At 41.0% G+C, this 16,922-nt stretch overlaps 1 protein-coding gene across 3 annotated transcripts in view; it reads right to left on the bottom strand.

The window, feature by feature from the left end:
• Positions 1 to 16,922, bottom strand: part of LOC139559195 (collagen alpha-1(XVI) chain-like) — a 136,322-nt gene that overhangs the window by 67,441 nt on the left and 51,959 nt on the right. For all 3 annotated transcript variants that reach the window (XM_071374972.1, XM_071374969.1, XM_071374973.1), the window contains exons 16-28: positions 14,194 to 14,238; positions 13,907 to 14,002; positions 12,783 to 12,821; positions 12,552 to 12,596; positions 11,485 to 11,520; positions 10,976 to 11,089; positions 10,687 to 10,722; positions 7,133 to 7,294; positions 6,750 to 6,794; positions 6,557 to 6,592; positions 6,297 to 6,350; positions 6,059 to 6,109; positions 5,797 to 5,940 (exon numbers count right to left, since the gene is read on the bottom strand). In XM_071374972.1, coding sequence (XP_071231073.1) covers positions 5,797 to 5,940; positions 6,059 to 6,109; positions 6,297 to 6,350; positions 6,557 to 6,592; positions 6,750 to 6,794; positions 7,133 to 7,294; positions 10,687 to 10,722; positions 10,976 to 11,089; positions 11,485 to 11,520; positions 12,552 to 12,596; positions 12,783 to 12,821; positions 13,907 to 14,002; positions 14,194 to 14,238 — 903 coding nt within the window. The remainder of the gene's footprint in view (positions 1 to 5,796; positions 5,941 to 6,058; positions 6,110 to 6,296; positions 6,351 to 6,556; positions 6,593 to 6,749; positions 6,795 to 7,132; positions 7,295 to 10,686; positions 10,723 to 10,975; positions 11,090 to 11,484; positions 11,521 to 12,551; positions 12,597 to 12,782; positions 12,822 to 13,906; positions 14,003 to 14,193; positions 14,239 to 16,922) is intronic.

The following is a 16,922-nucleotide window of genomic DNA, read 5'->3' as shown; positions in this document are numbered from 1 at the left end:
CATGTTATCTACATTATTACTTGCTCCACCACCCATGTTATCTACATTATTACGTGTTCCACCACCCATGTTATCTACATTATTACGTGTTCCACCACCCATGTTATCTACATTATTACGTGTCCCACCACCCATGTTATCTACATTGTTACGTGTTCCACCACCCATGTTATCTACATTATTACGTGCTCCACCACCCATGTTATCTACATTATTACGTGTTCCACCACCCATGTTATCTACATTATTACGTGCTCCACCACCCATGTTATCTACATTATTACGTGTTCCACCACCCATGTTATCTACATTATTACGTGTTCCACCACCCAAGTTATCTACATTATTACGTGCTCCACCACCCATGTTATCTACATTATTACGTGCTCCACCACCCATGTTATCTACATTATTACGTGCTCCACCACCCATGTTATCTACATTATTACGTGCTCCACCACCCATGTTATCTACATTATTACTTGCTCCACCACCCATGTTATCTACATTATTACGTGCCCCACCACCCATGTTATCTACATTATTACGTGTTCCACCACCCATGTTATCTACATTATTACGTGCCCCACCACCCATGTTATCTACATTATTACGTGCTCCACCACCCATGTTATCTACATTATTACGTGCTCCACCACCCATGTTATCTACATGATTACGTGCTCTACCACCCATGTTATCTACATTATTACGTGCTCCACCACCCATGTTATCTACATTATTACGTGCTCCACCACCCATGTTATCTACATGATTACGTGCTCCACCACCCATGTTATCTACATTATTACGTGCTCCACCACCCATGTTATCTACATGATTACGTGCCCCACCATCCATGTTATCTACATTATTACGTGCTCCACCACCCATGTTATCTACATTATTACGTGCTCCACCACCCATGTTATCTACATTATTACGTGCTCCACCACCCATGTTATCTACATTATTACGTGCTCCACCACCCATGTTATCTACATTATTACGTGCTCCACCACCCATGTTATCTACATTATTACGTGCCCCACCACCCATGTTATCTACATTATTACGTGTTCCACCACCCATGTTATCTACATTATTACGTGTTCAACCACCCATGTTATCTAAATTATTACGTGTTCCACCACCCATGTTATCTACATTATTACGTGCTCCACCACCCATGTTATCTACATTATTACCTGCTCCACCACCCATGTTATCTACATTATTACATGTTCCACCACCCATGTTATCTACATTATTACGTGCTCCACCACCCATGTTATCTACATTATTACGTGTTCCACCACCCATGTTATCTACATTATTACGTGTTCCACCACCCATGTTATCTACATTATTACGTGCTCCACCACCCATGTTATCTACATTATTACGTGCTCCACCACCCATGTTATCTACTTTCGTTCCTGCCACGCACCCACTCTCATCCTCCACCATGTGTCGCTGTTGCTCCTCACCATGTTCTGTACCATTTGTTTGATACCACCACCATATATACATTATTACGTGTTCCACCACCCATGTTATCTACATTATTACGTGCTCCACCACCCATGTTATCTACATTATTACGTGTTCCACCACCCATGTTATCTACATTATTACGTGCTCCACCACCCATGTTATCTACATTATTACGTGCTCCACCACCCATGTTATCTACATTATTACGCGTTCCACCACCCATGTTATCTACATTATTACATGCTCCACCACCCATGTTATCTACATTATTACGTGCTCCACCACCCATGTTATCTACATGATTACATATCCATGTAGGCTGTGCTATGTAGGTAAAACCTCTCGTTCTCTCAAACAGAGAATCAGTCAACAGAAAAGTGACAGGGATTATCCAGTCGCAGTACATTTTAATGAACAAAAACATGACATTTCTACCTTCAGATTTTGTGTCATAGAGAAAGTTAAGATATCAGACAGGGGAGGTGACATTAATAATACTCTGAGTAACAGAGAATGGTTTGGGATTTTCACCCTCCAGACAATATTTTCTAAAGGTCTTAATGATGAAATGTATGTTAAGTTGTGAATTTTAACATTAATTATGCCCCTATTTCAGATTACTCGTATTTCAGATGACGTTTTTCTTACGCTGTACCCAATGATTTATGAAAACCGGCTTGGTAGGTCGATGCCCTCATTGTGGTTTTACAGACATGTTTAATCCGTTTTATGAACACATTTTTTTTTAAATATTTATGAAATGCATATTGTTATATTTGGTAGCAGTTATTTGTTTTTCCTTCACCTCCAACTCCTTTTGATGAGTGGAACGGATGTGGGTGTGGCTAGGTCTATATAAGGGTACTAATTTTTAAAAACTCACAAGAGCTCTGACGAAGGCCGTGTGGCCGATACAAAAAGCTTATTAAAGATCAGTGATACTATCAAGAGCAGTGTGCAGATTCCTCCTCTTTTTCCTCCTCTTATCCGGCTGTTGCCATGCACCTGTTGCCATGCACCTGTTGCCATGCACCTGTTGCCATGCACCTGTTGCCATGCACCTGCAAAAAATATAGCTCAAATGTGTGAGTGCCTTTTGAATTTTGAATTTGACTTTACAAACAACAAAAGGGTTTAATTGGAGTCTATTTCTTCGGAGCCTAGACCTATATAAAATAACTTAACTGTCTGAGGTAGGCTATGGGGCTTAACAGCCTAATAGAAGTATGATTTTTTTTATTAGGCCTACTTACAATTGCAACTAGTCAAAAATGTAGCATCCTACATAAAACAATAATTTAAAGGAAAAAAGTCTGCACGTGTCACGGATCCCTCCGGAACTTTCATTACGCACACCTGTCCCCTGTTCCCACTGATTAGTACTTGTATAAGTGTGCCCTTTGGTTTCCATTGGGCTGTCGATTATTGTTCCAATGTCCGTTGGTCGTGTGTTGTGTTGTTTTGGCTTTCGTGCCACGTGTATTGTGCAGAAGATTACGCGTCTCGTCCAGTGTCATAATCATTGTGCGATTGTGTATTTATTCAAGGTACTCCTCGCTCTTTTGTTTGGGTCTCAACCCTGTGTTTTGTATAGTGTTTTTTGGGTCTTTGTCCTCGTGCTTGTATATGGCACGCTGTAATTTGGGAAAATAAAACCCCTTGGTCTCCCAACCATTTATACCAACGTGACAGAAAAATCGACCATTAAGGGAGACAGCGGGAATGGCCCGTCCGACGACCCTGCGACTGGTCCGTCCAGCGCCGCCACAACTTCGGCAGCTGCAACTGGGTCGTCCGACGCCACCGCAACTTCGGCAGCAGCAACTTTGGCTGCTGCATTGGGTCCTGATCGACCCGCACTGCATTCCTGTAATCGTCCTCGAGACCAGTGTCGTTGTGCTGCTTGTGCAGCGCTTCAGGGGGGGAGTACTGTCACAGATCCCTCTGGAACTTTCATAGCGCACACCTGTCCCCTGTTCCCACTGATTGTATTTGTATATATGTGCCCTTTGTTCACCATGGTGCTGTCCATTATTGTTATGCCCATCCTTCTGTAGTACAGACATGGCCTGCTCTCCCTGATGTAAGGCACTTTCCCATGTTAACTACAGAATGTATTGTAGACAGCACATTAGCCTAATAAACAAATAAACACATTTCGTTAATAAAATAATTATAAAAATACCTTTCAAAATCCATATGTTGATTTAGTTCTGGATCCATAACGAATTACTATGGGAATAAATATCACTGATTTACAGAAATATTGGAACAAAGTTGTCTAATGAAGGCAAACAATTTAGAATCCTCCAGTCTTGTAGCCTACTCTCGACCGTCATGTTGTACATCGCCATATTTTCCATTCCATCCTAACGGAAACCCTGAATGTTTTGTTTTTTGTTTTTCTCCGAATAGAAACATCCTAATATTAATCTAATTAATTAACTTCTCTAGGGTAGGGGGCAGCATTTTCACGTTTGGATGAAAAGCATACCAAATTAAACTGCCAGCTACTCATCCGCAGAAAAAACAGATATGCCTATTATTAGTAGATTCGGATAGAAAACACTCTGAAGTTTATAAAACTGTTTGAATCATGTATGTGAGTATAACATAACTTATTTAGCAGGCAAAACCCCGAGGACAAACCATTCAGATTTTTTATTTTTTGGTCACTCTCTTTTCAATGATTTTCATTAGGAAACCAGATTTCTAAGCGACTTGCTTGCAGTTCCTACGGCTTCCACTGGATGTCAACAGTCTAGAGAAATTGGTTGAGGTTATTCCTTTGTGTAATGAAGAAATACGGCCATCTTGAAGTCGAGTCACTCTAGGTGTCCTGTGAGATAGAAGCACATGACCAGAAGGCATGCTACGGTTGGTTTTAATCCTGTATTGAACACAGATCATCCCGTCTTCAATTTGATCGATTATTAACGTTAAAAAATACCTAAAGTTGTATTACAAAAGAAGTTTGACATTTTTTGGCAAAGTTTACAGGTAACCTTTGAGATATTTTGTCATCACGTTTGAGCAAGTTGGAACCTGTGTTTTTCTGGATCAAACGCGCCAAATAAATGGACATTTTGGATATATATCGACGGAATTAATCGAACAAAAGGACCATTTGTGATGTTTATGGGACATATTGGAGTGCCAACAACAGAAGCTCGTCAAAGGTAAGGCATGAATTATATTTTTATTTCTGCGTTTTGTGTCGTGCCTGCAGGGTTGGAATATGCTTATCTCTCTTGGTTTACAATGGTGCTATCCTCAGAAAATAGCATTGTATGCTTTCGCCGAAAAGCCTATTTGAATTCTGACACGTTGGCTGGATTCAAAACCAGTGTAGCTTTAATTTGGTATCTTTCATGTGTTATTTAATGAAAGTTTGATTTTATAGTAATTTTCATAGTAATTAATTTGAATATGATGCTCTGCATTTTCTCAGGCTTTTTGCCAAGTGAGACAGTAGCGTCCCGCCTAAACTCAAAGTTTTTGATATAAATATTAACTTTACCGAACAAAACATACATGTATTGTGTAACATGAAGTCCTATGAGTGTCATCTGATGAAGATCATCAAAGGTTAGTGATAAATTTTATCTCTATTTCTGCTTTTTGTTACTGCTGTCTTTGGCTGGAAAAATGGCTGTCTTTTTCTGTGACTTGGCTCATACCTAACATAATCGTTTGGTGTGCTTTCGTCGTAAAACATTTTTGAAATCGGACACTTTGGCTGGATTTACAACAAGTGTAGCTTTAAAATGGTGTAAAATACTTGTATGTTTGAGGAATTTAAATTATGGGATTTCTGTTGTTTTGAATTTGGCGCCCTGCAGTTTCACTGGCTGTTGACGAGGTGGGACGCTACCATCCCACATACCCTAGAGAAGTTAAGCCACATTTCTTAAAATCAATCCCATATACTATGTTATTACAAAAAAGATTTTCAATTCTCTGGTAATGCCAATATGGAATACTATGCAAAGATACCCTCTGGTGGTCAAACGAGCAATAACTTGCGGTAAATGGAAAAAATGGCTGAGAATTAAATGACGTGCCACAGAATTCTGCGGCAGCACGCAAGGCTGCAGTATGACGCAACTTTTAAAGGAGGAACCACTGTACACACTGAACTACGTTCAGGTTGGTGTTTTGGTAGGTTTGACAGACGCATCTGTATGTTGTTGGCTGGTCATGTTAAACAAGCATCGTCAAACTTATGACAAACCTGGATAACAAAGTCAGCAGAGAAGCCCGTTGCAACTCTCTTCCTGTCAGGTAGAGTGGTCTCACCTGTTTGCCATCGGCGCCCACTCCTGGAAGCCCGGGAGGCCCTGGAAGGCCAGGTTCACCTGGCGTACCTGCTAGCACCTTGACAATGGACGTCCCACTGCCCACCTCTGAGGGAGAAGACTGGCACACCTCACACGACGCACCCTGGGGTGGACGGGAGACACACTGGGTTAGGATGGGTGGCAAAACTCTCCCACACACCTGTGTGGACACACGGATAGTCATACTTTCATGTGTAGACATGCACGGACACACACTTCACCTTCTCGCCCTTAGGACCTGGAGTTCCCAGACCAGGAATCCCTGCATCTCCCTGTCAGAAGAATCAAATGACACACTCTAACACAACATAACACACTCTAACACAACACATTACACAACAACATAACACAACACATAACACAACACATAACACAACATTACACACTCTAACACACTCTAACACAACATGGTGACATCAGCCAGTATTAGATGTAGTGTCTGTTATCTCCATCTCTCACCTTTATCCCCTTCAGTCCATCCTTGCCACTAGGTCCTCTGGGTCCAGTTTTGCCCTAACAGATAAATAGTTACAGTACATGTCATCACTTTATCTCCAAAGAGAATCGCAACCGCCAACTGAAATCATTTCTGCATCAGTAATTTCTGGAAAGTATTTTATCATAACGGGTGACAACTATGAATATAAAGTATGTTGATAAAACTATCAGTCACTGAAAAGAGTCTAGTGAAATCACTCTTAATGGTAGTCTACACTCACCGTTTTACCGTCAGCTCCTTTGCCACCAGCGTTACCCTGGAAACAAGATAAACTGTAATGTCAACAGAACTGTACAAATTGCTTTTGAACTAAATCAACATTCTAGTAATAGAGTCATTTTAATGGGTAAGATACATAAACACATTTATTCCATCAGTCTCTGCACCTACTTGGAACCTTACTCAGTACACACCTTTTCTCCTCTTAGACCTGCCAGGCCAACGAGTCCAGCCTCCCCCTGTAAAGCACCAACAGAGTGGAGGAGTTACTTCCGGGTCAGATACACAGAAACAGGAACAACACAGGTACAAACAAACACACACACACACGCACACCACAGGAGGCTGCTGAGGGGAGGACGGGTCATAATAATGGTCGGAAAGGAGCAAAAGGAATGGCATCAAACACCTGGAAACTATGTGTTTGATGTATTTGCAGCCATTCCACCTATTCCGTCCAGCCATTACCACAAGGCCCGGAACTCCACAATTAAGGTGCCACCAACCTCCTGTGACACACAAGACAACACAACAGAACACACACTTACACATTAATTTCCCAAAAACACACATTCACCTGTTCTCCCTTCTGTCCCAGCCCAGGTTCTCCTTTCTCTCCTTTGAGTGTCAAAGTGTGTTTCATAGCAACCATGTTGGCAGCAGGTATTTCACCCAGGGTGGGGCACACAGCACATGCGTCACCCTTTTCCCCTTTGACCCCATCCGATCCCACCTCTCCCTGCCAAGCACACAGACACACATCATAACAGGGAGTCAGATTAGTGATAACTAAAGGCATGCTTCCTATAAGGTGTAGTGTCTAAAGTGGTGTCCAAACAGATCAGTTTAATGTGGTGTCCAAACAGATCAATTAGTATAATGTGATGTACAAACAGATCAGTTTAATGTGGTGTCCAAACAGATCAGTTTAATGTGGTGTCCAAACAGATCAGTTTAATGTGGTGTCCAAACAGATCAGTTAGTCTAATGTGGTGTCCAAACAGATCAGTTTAATGTGGTGTCCAAACAGATCAGTCTAATGTGGTGTCCAAACAGATCAGTTAGTCTAATGTGGTGTCCAAACAGATCAGTTTAATGTGGTGTCCAAACAGATCAGTTTAATGTGGTGTCAAACAGATCAGTTTAATGTGGTGTCCAAACAGATCAGTTAGTCTAATGTGGTGTCCAAACAGATCAGTTTGATGTGGTGTCCAAACAGATCAGTTAGTCTAATGTGGTGTCCAAACAGATCAGTTTAATGTGGTGTCCAAACAGATCAGTTAGTCTAATGTGGTGTCCAAACAGATCAGTTAGTCTATTGTGGTGTCCAAACAGATCAGTTAGTCTATTGTGGTGTCCAAACAGATCAGTTAGTCTAATGTGGTGTCCAAACAGATCAGTTTAATGTGGTGTCCAAACAGATCAGTTAGTCTAATGTGGTGTCCAAACAGATCAGTTTAATGTGGTGTCCAAACAGATCAGTTTAATGTGGTGTCCAAACAGATCAGTTTAATGTGGTGTCCAAACAGATCAGTTAGTCTAATGTGGTGTCCAAACAGATCAGTTTGTCTAATGTGGTGTCCAAACAGATCAGTTAGTCTAATGTGGTGTCCAAACAGATCAGTTTGTCTAATGTGGTGTCCAAACAGATCAGTTTAATGTGGTGTCCAAAGAGATCAGTTAGTCTAATGTGGTGTCCAAACAGATCAGTTAGTATAATGTGATGTCCAAACAGATCAGTTTAATGTGGTGTCCAAACAGATCAGTTTAATGTGGTGTCCAAACAGATCACTTTAATGTGGTGTCCAAACAGATCAGTTAGTCTGATGTGGTGCCCAAACAGATCAGGTAATCAACTATATCTAGTGTGGTGTCCCTAACAGATAAGTTATTCTGATGTCGTGTCCCTGACGGATCAGTTTGTCAAATATATCTAATGTGGTGTCCCTAACAGATAAGTTATTCTGATGTCGTGTCCCTGACGGATCAGTTTAATGTGGTGTCCAAACAGATCAGTTTAATGTGGTGTCCAAACAGATCACTTTAATGTGGTGTCCAAACAGATCAGATAATAAACTATATCTAATGTGGCATCCCTAACAGATCAGATAGTCTACTATATCTAATGTGGTGTCCCTAACAGATCAGTTAGTATGATGTGGTGTCCAAACAGATCACTTTAATGTGGTGACAAAACAGATCAGTTAGTCTAATGTGTTGTCCCTGATGGATCAGTTTGTCAACTATATCTAATGTGGCATCCCTAACAGATCAGATAGTCAACTATATCTAATGTGGTGCCCCTAACAGATGAGATAGTCAACTATATCTAATGTGGTGCCCCTATCAGATCAGTTAATCTAATGTGGTGTCCAAACAGATCAGTTAGTCTAATGTAGTGTCCCTAACAGATCAGATAGTCAACTATATCTAATGTGGTGTCCCTAACAGATCAGATAGTCAACTATATATAGTGTGGTGTCCCTAACAGATCAGATAATAAACTATATTGAATGTAGTGTCCCAAACAGATCAGATAGTCAACTATATATAGTGTGGTGTCCCTAACAGATCAGAAAATCAACTATATCTAATGTGGTGTCCCTAACAGATCAGATAATAAACTATATCTAATGTAGTGTCCCTAACAGATCAGATAATAAACTATATCTAATGTGGTGTCCCTAACAGATCAGATAATAAACTATATCTAATGTGGTGTCCCTAACAGATCAGATAATAAACTATATCTAATGTGGTGTCCCTAACAGAGGTTGAAGGAATTGTCCGTAGAGATCCGAGATAGGATTGTGTCGAGGCACAGATCTGGGGAAGGGTATCAAAACATGTCTGCAGCATTGAAAATCCCCAAGAACACAGTGGCAAAACTGAGCAATCGGGGGAGAAGGGCCTTGGCCAGGAAGGTGACCAAGAACTAAATGGTCACTCTGACAGAGCTCCAGAGTTCCTCTGTGGAGATGGGAGAACCTTCCAGAAGGACAACCGTCTCTGCAGCACTCCACCAATCAGGCCATTATGGTAGAGTGGCCAGACGGAAGCCAGTCCTCAGGAAAAGGCACATGACAGCCCAAAAAAGACTCTCAGACCATGAGAAACAAGACTCTCTGGTCTGATGAAACCAATATTGAATTCTTTGGCCTGAATGCCAAGTGTCAAGTCTGGAGGAAACCTGGCAAAATCCCTATGGTGAAGCATGGTGGTGGCAGGATCTTGCTGTGGAGATGTTTTTCAGCGGCAGGGACTGGTAGACTAGTCAGGATCGAGGCAAAGATTAATGGAGGAAAGTACAGAGAGATCCATGATGAAATCCTGCTCCAGAGCGCTCAGGGCCTCAGACTGTGGCGAAGGTTCCCCTTTCAAACAGGACAACGACCCTAAGCACACAGTCAAGACAACGCAGGGGTGGCTTCGGGAAAAGTCTCTGAATGTCCTTGAGCGGCCCAGCCAGAGCCCGGACTTGAACCCGATCGAACATCTTTGGAGACACTTAAAAATAGCTGTGCAGCAACGCTCCCCCTCCAACCTGATAGAACTCTAGAGGATCTGCAGAGAAGAATGGGAGAAACTCCCCTAATACAGGTGTGCCAAGCTTGTAGCATCAGACCCAAGAAGACTCGATGATGTAATCTCTGTCAGAGGGGTGTCAACAAAGTACCGAGTAAAGGATCTGAATACTTATGTAAATGTGATATTTCCCTTTTTTATTTTTAGCAAATTAGCAAACATTTCTATAAACCTGTTTTTGCTTTGTCATTAAGGGTTTAGATTGATGAGGAAAAACAATTTAATAAATTTTAGAGTAATGCTATAATGTGCTCGATGGCACTGTACATATGCGTGTGTGTACATTTCCATTTTAGTAATTTAGCAGACGTTCTTATCCAGAACACCTTTTCACCTAGTCGGTTCGGGATTCAAACCAGCAACCTTTTGGTTACTGGCCCACTGCTCTGAACAGCTAGGCTAACTGCCTCCCTTGGTATACTGGTGTGTATGCACCTACAGTATATGAGTGTGTGTGCGTGTGTGTGCACAGTTGAGTTAGAGGCTGTACGTAATCCCATTCTCAAAGCACATGAATGAAACATGAGATATAAAGGAACTCTGTACCTTCTCTCCCGCCTTCCCATCTGATCCTTGAAGACCCTGATGAATAGAAAACAGGAGATGAGAAGGAGGGAGGAGAGAAGGAGGAAGGATAGATGGAGGGAGGAGAGAAGGAGGGAGGAGAGAAGAGGAGAAGAAGAAGAGAAGATGAGATAATAAATATTTCTAGCTTTAAATGAGCATTTCTGAATTCCTTGATGACTATATTAAACATAAATCGCTATATGCACATCTTGCAGAGTGCACCTTTAAAGGGTCAACGGTTAAGAGTTAGGGGTGCTATATGTCTCACCGGGAGGCCAGGGTCTCCTATGCCAGGCTCTCCTTTGGGCCCCGTCTTCCCCTGGAGGGCTACAGTGTTGCCCAGGTCTTCAGACAGGACGGGACACAACTCACACGGGTCACCCTGTGAGACAGACACACAGAGTAAAAGAGAGTCAGAGATGTACAGACACAAACCCACAGATGTAGAAACACAAACCCACAGATGTAGAGACACAAACCCACAGATGTAGGAACACAAACATTCACAGATGTAGAAACACAAACATTCACAGATGTAGAAACACAAACATTCACAGATGTAGAAACACAAACATTCACAGATGTAGAAACACAAACATTCACAGATGTAGAAACACAAACATTCACAGATGTAGAAACACAAACATTCACAGATGTAGAAACACAAACCCACATATCTAGAGAAGTATAGATACACACACCGACAAGTCAATTATATAGAGATATTTAGAGAGAAAATCAAGATAATTCAAGCCGGGACACTGAGGGTTAAGTCACCTTATCTCCTTTACCGCCACCAGGACCCCTAGGACCCTGAAAACACAACAGCAATACATTATAGTAGAGCATGATGATGAGGTTTCAAATTACACGCTGACTAACATGACTGACTAACATGACTAAAGGACTAATTGACTAACATGACTAACATTACTAACTTACTAACATAACTAGCACGACTAACGGACTAACATGACCAACTGACTAACATGACTGATGGACTAACACAACTAACAAACTAACGTGACTAACATTACTAACTGACTAACATAACTAGCACGACTAACTGAATAACATGACTAGCTGAATAACATGACTAGCTGAATAACATGACTAGCTGACTAACATGCCTATCTGATTGACATGACTAACGGACTATCATGACTAACATGACCAACTGACTAATTGACTAACATGGCTTTATGACTAACATGGCTAAATTAATAACATGACTAACTGGATAAAATAGCTAAAGGACTAACATGACTAACTGACTAACATGGCTAAATGACTAACATGACTAAATGACTAACATAGCTAAATGACTAACATGGCTAAATGACTAACATGACTAACTGGATAAAATGGCTAAAGGACTAACATGACTAACCTGACTAACATTACTAACTGATTAACATGACTAACTGGCTAACCTGACTAACTGGTTAACATGACTAACTGGTTAACATGACTAACTGATTAACATGACTAACTGGCTAACCTGACTAACTGGTTAACCTGACTAACTGGCTGACATGACTAACTGGCTGACATGACTAACTGGCTGACATGACTAACTGGCTAACTGGCTGACATGACTAACTGGCTGACATGACTAACTGGCTGACATGACTAACTGGCTGACATGACTAACTGGCTAACATGACTAACTGGCTGACATGACTAACTGGCTGACATGACTAACTGGCTAACATGACTAATGGACTAACGAGACTAACAGACTAACGTGACTAACATTACTAGCATAACTAACACGACTAACTGACTAACATCACTAACTGACTAAAAAACAAAACAGTTATTTGAACGCATCCTGTACTCACAGGATCTCCTGGCTCTCCATCTTTCCCTGGTGTCCCAGAATCCCCCTGGGACAGGAAGAGAGGAACAAGACATAGTAACCATAACAAAAGTGGTAACATTCCAGAAATGTACATTGTTGTGGGATGTGTTATTATCAAACAATGTAGTCTGCATACTTTATATACTGCAGCCTTCAAAGTTTCGAAGTAGAATTTAATTGGATTTAAAATAATACCGCAGATATTTTTTACCTTTTCTCCATTCGATCCAGGTGGTCCTCCTGGGGTGCCCTAGGAACAAAACAAAACACAAAAAAAGAGAGCTGAGCAACTATCCCCCTCTCTAACTGTCTCTCACTTTCTCTGTCTACCAGAGCCAAACAAGAACAGACGCACACAGGGTCTGCTCTCGAAGATTCTAAGTTTCAGTCAAGGGTAACACACTGTGTCTGCACTAAGATGTGTTAGAGGTGGATTTATACATTTTCTATATCTATAAATTTGTCTTAATATCATAATCCCTTCTGCATACAGAGTGATATTGTTGGGAAAGTTACTAATAACTAATGCAGAGGATTTTCTCTCTCTCTCAGAAACACAAGCCACTGAGTGAGGCACTCATTCACAGCTCACCAAGAGATTCAAGGACAAACGGGCAGACAGACAGAAAACAGGCTTTCTTAAGCTGAACCATAATTGTCAGTGACCTAAATTAATTGTGTAACTAATGCCTATGACCTATGACAACCAACTAATAACCAGGCTGAGGAGGCAACCAGGCTTATCAAGCAGCTACAAACGTATTTTCATTTTATTCGACAAATCCCATGGTTTAACCTGCCTATAGTCAGACAGCTGCAAGATTGCTTTGTTTCTATAATACATTTTCCAGACATGATTAATCTTCTCCTGTCTATGTACAAATGTCATTTATATTTTGCATACGGCCTACCCACCGTTCTATATTAACCAATCAAGTAGCAGTCTTATTTGACAATCAAAGGAGGAACTCTCTAGGACCTCCTCCTAAACCTAGGGGTTTAAAATACTCTGTCATTATAATCCCTGTGTGTGTTCTCCTGTGTACATCATGGTATTAAAGAATTTGAAGTGAAGTTTCGATTGTCGATTTCACCTTTCAGATGCTTTTAGGCTCTAGTCAAAGGTAACACACAGTGTCTGCTCTAAGATTCTTCTAGGCACAAAAGCTGCATCCATATAGCCGGCCTTTGCCTGCCAAACCCAGCCCCACCCTGCCCAGTGCATAAAGCATCAGACAGCTGGGAGGCAGGAGAGATATTAAAACAGCACTCTGACTCCTGACCAGAGGATGGCACAGATAGATGGGACAGAATTCCAGGGCAGACACTACTCACTGGTAGGCCTGGTTTTCCAATTCCTGGAAATCCTGGAAGTCCGGGGTTTCCCGGTTCTCCTGCTAGTCCCTCGGGCCCCACTTTTCCAGAGGTACCCTGGGAAAACAAGTTACTAAAGGTTAAAATTCAAATAGTTCAAATTGACATGAAACAGAAAATGAAAGTTGGATTTCGAGTGTCACTAACACCATGTGTTTACAGTACATGTAGATAGGAAAGCACAGTGTACATACAATGGAAGTATCCATATTGTATTTAAATAGTGCTACATTAAGAAAAGCTCTCACCTTCTGTCCCTTGGGTCCCACCACACAGATGGATCCAGCTCGACCCTGTAGACACACACAAAACATAGTGACATCATCAGTGTGCGACGTGGCCAGAAGAAGACTGGGTCACCTGTTTTGTAGCATTATTTGGTGTAGAACTGTATCGATCCCTGTATCGATTTCCCTGTATCAATTCCAACAGATATTGTCATTTTACTGCTGCTATTTAATTATTTATTAATTTTATTTTCTATTTTTTACTTATCCATTTTTTACTTAACACTTATTTTTCTTCAAGCATGGTTGGTTAAGGGCTTGTAAGTAAGCATTTCACTGTAAGGTCTACACCTGTTGTATTCGGCGCATGTGAAATATACAATGTGATTTGATTTGATTGTGGAATGTCTGCCTCCCCATCCTCCACCTGGCTGTAGATATCACTCAGCTCTAATTTAACAGTATGAACACCTCTGCCTACAGGATATCTTAACCTGAGAGAGCACACACACAAACACCAGTGGAGGCTGCTGAGAGGAGGACGGCTCCTAATAATTTCCGGAACAGAGCACAAGGAATGGCATCAAACACATGAACTAGAGATGGGACAATAAACTGAAAATTATCGACACCGACCAAAACAACCCCTTATTGTGGCCATTTTGCTGAAGAAAAAACCTATAAGGCCCCACTAGAAAAATTTAAAATGAAATACGTTTGCTGATAACTGTAATAGTAGCAGTAGTAGTAGTAGTAGTAGCAAAGCAAAAAAAAATAGAGATAGCAGAAGTAGCAGTAGTAGTAGTAGTAGCAGTAGTAGTAGAAGTAGCAGCAGTAGTAGTAGTAGAAGTAGCAGTAGTAGTAGTAGTAGTAGTAGTAGTAGTAGCAGTAGTAGTAGTAGTAGTAGTATTGGTAGCAGTAGAGGCAGCAGTAGTAGTAGTAGTAATAGTTGTAGTAGCAGTAGCAGCAGCAGTAGTAGTAGTAGCAGTATTAGCAAAAGCAGATATAGAGGTAGCAATAGCAGAAGCAGCAGTAGTAGTAGTAGTAGTAGTAGTAGTAGTAGTAGTAGTAGAAGTAGCAGTAGTAGTAGTAGAAGTAGCAGTAGTAGTAGTAGTAGCAGCATCAGTAGTATCAGAAGTAGTAACAGTAGCAGCAGTAGTAGTAGCAGTAGTAGTCGTAGCAGAAGTAGAAGTAGCAGTAGCAGCAGTAGTAGTAGTTGAAGCAGCAGTAGTAGTAGTAGTAGTAGTAGTATTGGTATCAGCAGTAGTATCAGTAGTAGTAGTAATAGTAGTAATAGAAGTAGTAGTGGTATTAGTAGTAGTAGCAGTAGTATTAGCAGTAGCAGTAGTATTTGCAGTAGCAGATTTAGTAGTTGCAGTAGTAGTTGCAGTAGTAGTAGCAGAAGTACAATTAGCAGTAGCAGTAGCACCAGCAGTAGTACTAGCAGTATTAGTGGTAGTAGCAGTAGTATTAGTAGAAGCAGCAGCAGCAGCAGTAGTAGCAGTAGTAGTAGCAGGAGCAGTAGTAGTAGTAGTAGCAGTAGGAGCAGCAGTAGTAGTACTAGCAGAAGTAGCAGTAGTTGTGGCCGTAGAATTAGCAGAAGTAGTAGCAGCAGTAGTAGTAGTAGTAGTAGTAGCAGTAGTAGTAGCAGTAGCATCAGTAGTAGTAGTAGTAGTAGCATAAGTAGAAGTAGCAGTAGTAGCAGTAATAGTAGTAAAATAAGTAGTAGTAGTATTAGAAGAGGTAGCAGTAGTAGTAGTAGCAGTAATAGTAGTAGTAGTAGTAGTAGCAGTAGTAGTAGTAGCAGTAGTAGTAGTAGTAGCAGTAGCAGCAGTAGTAGTAGTAGTAGTAGCATAAGTAGAAGTAGCAGTAGTAGCAGTAATAGTAGTAAAATGAGTAGTAGTAGTATTAGAAGAAGTAGCAGTAGTAGTAGTAGCAGTAGTATTAGCAGTAGCAGCAGTAGTAGTAGCAGTTGTATTAGCAGTAGCAGTAGCAGTAGTGTTTGCAGTAGCAGTAGTAGAAGTAGTAGTTGCAGTAGTAGTTGCAGTAGTAGTAGTAGTAGCAGAAGTAGAATTAGCTGTAACAGTAGCACCAACAGTAGTTCTAGCAGTATTAGTTGTAGTAGCAGTAGTAGTAGTAGTAGCAGTAGCAGCATTAGTAGTAATAGTAGTAGAAGTATCAGCAGTAGTAGTAATAGCAGCATCAGTAGTAGTTGTAGTAGTAGCAGAAGTAGCAGTAGTATTAGCAGAAGTAGAAGTAGCAGTAGTAGTAGCAGTAGTAGTAGAAGATGTAGCAGCAGTAGTAGTAGTTGAAGCAGTAGTAACAGTAGTAGTAGTAATATAAGTAGTAGTAGTATTAGTAGTAGTAGCAGTAGTATTAGCAGTAGCAGTATTATTTGCAGTAGCAGTAGTAGATTTAGTAGTTGCAGTAGTAGTAGCAGAAGTACAATTAGCAGTAGCAGTAGCACCAGCAGTAGTACTAGCAGTATTAGTAGTAGTAGCAGTAGTATTAGTAGCAGTAGCAGTAGCATAATTAGTTGTACTAGTAGTAGTAGCAGCAGCAGCAGCAGTAGTAGCAGTAATAGTAGTAGCAGTAGTAGCAGTAGCAGTAGCAGTATTAGTAGTAATAGTAGAAGTAGTAGTAGTAGTAGTAGAAGTAGTAGTAGTAGCAGCAGTAGTAGCAGTAGTACTACTAGCAGTAGCAGTATCACCAGCAGTTGTACAAGTAGTAGTAGTAGTAGTAGTAGTAGT

The sequence above is a fragment of the Salvelinus alpinus genome, chromosome 29 (assembly GCF_045679555.1).
Source record: "Salvelinus alpinus chromosome 29, SLU_Salpinus.1, whole genome shotgun sequence".
NCBI classification, from domain to species: domain Eukaryota; kingdom Metazoa; phylum Chordata; class Actinopteri; order Salmoniformes; family Salmonidae; genus Salvelinus; species Salvelinus alpinus.
The sequence above is the reverse complement of the archived record's forward strand: the minus strand, read 5'-3'. Positions and strand labels throughout refer to the sequence as shown.